This window comes from Xyrauchen texanus, chromosome 8 (genome assembly GCF_025860055.1).
Source record: "Xyrauchen texanus isolate HMW12.3.18 chromosome 8, RBS_HiC_50CHRs, whole genome shotgun sequence".
Lineage (NCBI taxonomy): Eukaryota > Metazoa > Chordata > Actinopteri > Cypriniformes > Catostomidae > Xyrauchen > Xyrauchen texanus.
The window spans coordinates 50509339-50514773 of NC_068283.1; the positions used below are offsets into that span (position 1 = coordinate 50509339).

Here is a 5435-nt window from a genome sequence, read left to right on the forward strand (position 1 = left end):
CCGCGCCACTTTCCACATGTCGCCTAAAAACAAATGTGATGTATTTACCACTGTTACCTCCCCTTCCGGGCAGGTGTGGTCTCCGCAGGGTCTTTTCCCCCTGATAGAATAGAAAACTGGGTAAGACCCCCTTCCCTCGATGCGTGTAAGGGCCCCAGCCGTTCTTGCTCTATGCGGAGAGACATAGAGAGAAAAGAGGCCCAGCCAGGCTCAGCCCGTTCCCAGGTTGGCAAGCGTTGCCTTGTTCCCCTGTCTAAGGTAACCAGAAGGATTCCGACGACTTTTTTGGGGCATTGGGGAAGGGTACGTGCAGTCTGACACAGCTGGTCGCCTTTGCACGTGAAAAACCTGCACGTACGTACACGGCTCAGCGCATGGCGTGATTTAAATTGGACCCCTAGTGTCTGGTATAAATCTGGTTTTAGTCGGGTTTAAAACTGGTTTTAGTCTGGTATAATTCTGGTTTAAGTCTGGTTTAAGTCTAGTTTAAATCTGTTTTATGTCTGGTTTTGGTTTAGTATAATTCCAGTTTAAATATGGTTTAAATATGTTGTTTTATCTGGTTTAAGTATGGTATAATTCTGGTTTCAATCTGGTTTTAGCCTGGTATAATTCTGGTTTAAGTCTGGTATAATTCTGGTTTTAATCTGGTTTAAGTCTGGTATAATTCTGGTTTAAATCGGGTATTAGTCCGGTATAATTCTGGTTTAAGACTGGTTTAAATCTGGTTTAAGTCTGGTTTTAATCTGGTATAATTCTAGTTTATGTCTGGTTTTAGTCTGGTTTAAATTTTGGTTTAAATCTGGTTTAAGTCTGGTTTTGGTGTGGTATAATTCTGGATTAAGTCTGGTGTAAATCTGGTTTTAGTCTGGTTTAAGTCTGGTATAATTCTGGTTTAAGTCTGGTTTAAATCTGATTTAAATCTTGTTTAAATCTGGTGTAATTCTGGTTTAAATCTGGTGTAAAAGTAGTTTTAATCTGGGTTAAGTCTGGTTTTAGTCTGGTATAATTCTGGTTTAAATCCGGTTTAAGTCTGGTTTTAGTCTGGTATAATTCTGGTTTTAGTCTGGTTTAAATCTGGTTTAGTCTTGTAAAATTCTGGTTTAAATCTGCGTTTAGTATGGTTTTAGTCTGGTATAATTCTAGTTTAAGTCTGGTTTTAGTCTGGTATAATTCTGGTTTAAATCTGGTTTTGGTCTGGTATAATTCTGGTTTAAATCTTGTTTTAGTCTGGTATAATTCTGGTTTTAGTCTGGTTTAGTCTTGTATAATTCTGGTTTAAGTCTGGTTTTAGTCTGGTATAATTCTGGTTTAGTCTGATTTAGTCTTGTATAATTCTGGTTTTAGTCTGGTTTAAGTCTGGTATAATTCTGGTTTAAATCTGGTTTTAGTCTGGTATAATTCTGGTTTTAGTCTGGTTTAAGTCTGGTTTAGTCTTGTATAATTCTGGTTTATGTCTGGTTTTAGTCTGGTATAATTCTGGTTTAAGTCTGGTATAAGTCTGGTTTAAGTCTGGTTTTAGTCTGGTTTTAGTCTGGTATAATTCTGGTTTTAGTCTGGTATAATTCTGGTTTTAGTCTGGTTTAAGTCTGGTTTAGTCTTGTATAATTCTGGTTTAAGTCTGGTTTAAATCTGGTTTAAGTCTGGTTTTGGTCTGGTATAATTCTGGATTAAGTCTGGTGTAAATCTGGTTTTAGTCTGGTTTAAGTCTGGTTTAAATTGATTTAAATCTTGTTTAAATCTGGTGTAATTCTGGTTTAAATCTGGTGTAAAAGTAGTTTTAATCTGGATTAAGTCTGGTTTTAGTCTGGTATAATTCTGGTTTAAATCCGGTTTAAGTCTGGTTTTAGTCTGGTATAATTCTGGTTTTAGTCTGGTTTAAGTCTGGTTTAGTCTTGTAAAATTCTGGTTTAAATCTGCGTTTAGTCTGGTTTTAGTCTGGTATAATTCTGGTTTAAGTCTGGTTTAAATCTGATTTAAATCTTGTTTAAATCTGGTGTAATTCTGGTTTAAATCTGGTGTAAAAGTAGTTTTAATCTGGGTTAAGTCTGGTTTTAATCTGGTATAATTCTGGTTTAAATCCAGTTTAAGTCTGGCTTTAGTCTGGTATAATTCTTGTTTTAGTCTGGTTTAAGTCTGGTTTAGTCTTGTAAAATTCAGGTTTAAATCTGCGTTTAGTCTGGTTTTAGTCTGGTATAATTCTAGTTTAAGTCTGGTTTTAGTCTGGTATAATTCTGGTTTAAATCTGGTTTTAGTCTGGTATAATTCTGGTTTAAATCTGGTTTTAGTCTGGTATAATTCTGGTTTTAGTCTGGTTTAAGTCTGGTTTAGTCTTGTATAATTCTGGTTTAAGTCTGGTTTTAGTCTGGTATAATTCTGGTTTAAATCTGATTTAGTCTTGTATAATTCTGGTTTTAGTCTGGTTTAAGTCTGGTATAATTCTGGTTTAAATCTGGTTTTAGTCTGGTATAATTCTGGTTTTAGTCTGGTTTAAGTCTGGTTTAGTCTTGTATAATTCTGGTTTATGTATGGTTTTAGTCTGGTATAATTCTGGTTTAAGTCTGATTTAGTCTTGTATAATTCTGATTTAGTCTGGTTTAAGTCTGGTTTTAGTCTGGTATAATTCTGGTTTTAGTCTGGTTTAACTCTGGTTTTAGTCTGATATAATTCTGGTTTAAGTTTGGCTTTAGTCTGATATAATTCTGGTTTTAGTTTGATATAATTCTGGTTTTAGTCTAGTTTAAATCTGCATTTAGTCTTGTTTAAGTCTGGTATAATTCTGGTTTAAGTCTGGTTTAGTCTTGTATAATTCTGGTTTAAGTCTGGTTTAAATCTGCAATTAGTCTGGTATAATTCTAGTTTAAGTCTGGTTTTAGTCTGGTATAATTCTGGTTTAAATCTTGTTTTAGTCTGGTATAATTCTGGTTTAAATCTGGTTTAAGTCTGGTTTAGTCTTGTATAATTCTGGTTTAAGTCTGGTTTAAATCTGCATTTAGTCTGGTATAATTCTAGTTTAAGTCTGGTTTTAGTCTGGTATAATTCTGGTTTAAATCTTGTTTTAGTCTGGTATAATTCTGGTTTAAATCTGGTATAAGTCTGGTTTAAGTCTGGTTTTAGTCTGGTATAATTCTGGTTTTAGTCTTGTATAATTCTGGTTTTAGTCTGATAAATTCTCACTTCGACGTTGTGTTGGAGAAGCGACACTAGGGGTCTTTCTTGAGCGCCGAATATGCCTCTGATCTATGAAAAAAGGCCAATGAGAATTAACCTGCCTAATCAATTTAGAGCACTCGTATAGAATATATAGAATTTGAGTGTAATGAGACTTTATTCTCCACAATTTCTCCAACAATCCCCTTTTTACCAGCTATTATATTTACTCTGAATAAAATGTGCAATAATAATAAAAACAGATCTTATTTTATCCTCCAAACACTGGATTGAGTATTGAATGTATTATATACTTTATTTATGGCTTCATTTCCTTTTTTTATTTCTTTTACATTAACTTCGGTTAATTAATATCTTCTTTCCTGTAAATAAATACGTGTGAATTTTGAAGCTCCTATATTTTTGCCATGTTTGAAAGAAATCATTTTCTTTATCAGTGCACAGTTGCTGATCTCTTTTTAGACCTTTACTGCCCAAAACTTCAGTGTATCATCTCATCTTTCACATGAATAATTCAATCAGTCGCAGCAGCCGCCGTTTCTTGTGTACATGTCTTTAAGTACAGTTATCTCTTGTACTGTGTAAATCATGCTGAACTCTTGAGCAGTGCAAATGCATTATAATTATATATATATATCTTTAAAACATGTCTTTTGCACAGCAGATTTATTTTCATAGTCATCAGCTTTCAGCAGAGAGGTAAATCCCGCCGTTCTCTCACATGATTAGTTGTGCGCTGCAAACGTCATTCATGTGCACGAGTTCATTTTGAAATGTCTAAGTAAATGTTTTCAGATTGTTGATCTTTAGGAGTAATGGATACATACAGATCTTGTATTGTGTTCTGATTACATGCACAATAAAATACACTATATAAAACACTGACATTCATAACAAACGGCATTTCATTGAAGACTGGAACACAAAACTAAAGAACTGAATGAATTGTGTATTTCTCTGTGGACCGCTGAGGGAGATTTATGAATGACAGTAAAAACAAACACAACAGGTGAAATTCTCTTGTGTTTTGTTGTTTCAGAAAGTCTCCGGCTGAGCAGAAGGCCGAGATCTGTGAAGATTTCTCCCCCTGCCGTCTGTTCGCTCACCATTACGGTTTCCCACTCGCCTATCAGAAGTATTTCGGTGGTCTGCAACTGAACCCGAACAGACATCACAATAACTTTAACCTCAGGAGATACTAAGACCCGCCTTCTTATTTACATTTAACAGATTCATTTAACTAATCACATACATATGAAACTCAACCCCTTTACAACATAAAGTATATTCTCTCTGTGTCGCTGCCATGTTGCTAACATTCACTTGCTGACTGATGAAGGGCCAGTTAGCCCAGATATTTACATATTATTAACAATGAACAGTTATTCAAAGTGCAATCTGTATTTCTGTTTTACTTCAACAAGTTTGTGGTTGGAAAAGAAAGAGTTGCCAGAATAATTGTGGCAGCGGGGGCGTGGTCAAGCGCCCGTCCGGGAGAGGAAAGCGGTAAGGGCGCTTACACCTGAGCTAAATTATGCCTAAACACCTGTCTCTAATTCCAGTGAGCACGAGGAGAGCGGCATAAAAACAGACACAGAGCCTCCAGACGGGGAGAGAGACCACAAGCAGACCCAGTGTTTGTCATTTGTATTGTGTGTGCAAATAGTGTGAGGAAAATATAAATAAAAAGACTTACCTTGAGAGGAAGACCTGTTTCCTGTCCTCCTTCACTAGAGACAGGTGTTTAGGCATAATTTAGCTCAGGTGTAAGCGCCCTTACCGCTTTCCTATCCCGGACGGGCGCTTGACCACGCCCCCGCTGCCACAATAATGTTAAATACTATATATATATATATATATATATATTTCACATGCAAAAAAATCAATTGATATGTGAACAACAGATGTAAAAGTCTTTCTTTAACACTGTAGCAGGTTCAAAATTAAACTACTGCAAACCTCACTCAACAATCATCTCCTGTCATCTGTTTATTATTGGAAGTTATTTCAGGACCTTTTACTCGAGAACACAGTTTGATATTGACCTCTGAATTTCTTCTGAAAAATCACATGGAGAATTATTTTAGAGACTTTGCAGCCGATGCACTTGAACTGTTCTCAACCTAGAAGGCAAAATTACACAGCTGCTGTCCAAGAACATGGCTTCTATGTGAATAAATAGCAACACAACTTTGTTGGTGGAGACTAGAAGAGCCAGAATACAATAATACATTCCAATGTCCAGATGTTTATGTTTGTTCAGC

General features: G+C 35.6%; 1 protein-coding gene across 2 annotated transcripts in view; it reads left to right on the top strand.

Moving 5' to 3' along the window:
* The window catches only part of mgp (matrix Gla protein), a 7639-nt gene extending 2700 nt beyond the window's left edge, over positions 1-4939 (top strand). For both annotated transcript variants that reach the window (XM_052131968.1, XM_052131970.1), the window contains exon 5: positions 4211-4939. In XM_052131968.1, the coding sequence (XP_051987928.1) occupies positions 4211-4373 (163 nt within the window). In that variant the 3' untranslated portion in view covers positions 4374-4939. The remainder of the gene's footprint in view (positions 1-4210) is intronic.
* The last annotated feature ends 496 nt before the right edge of the window (positions 4940-5435 follow it).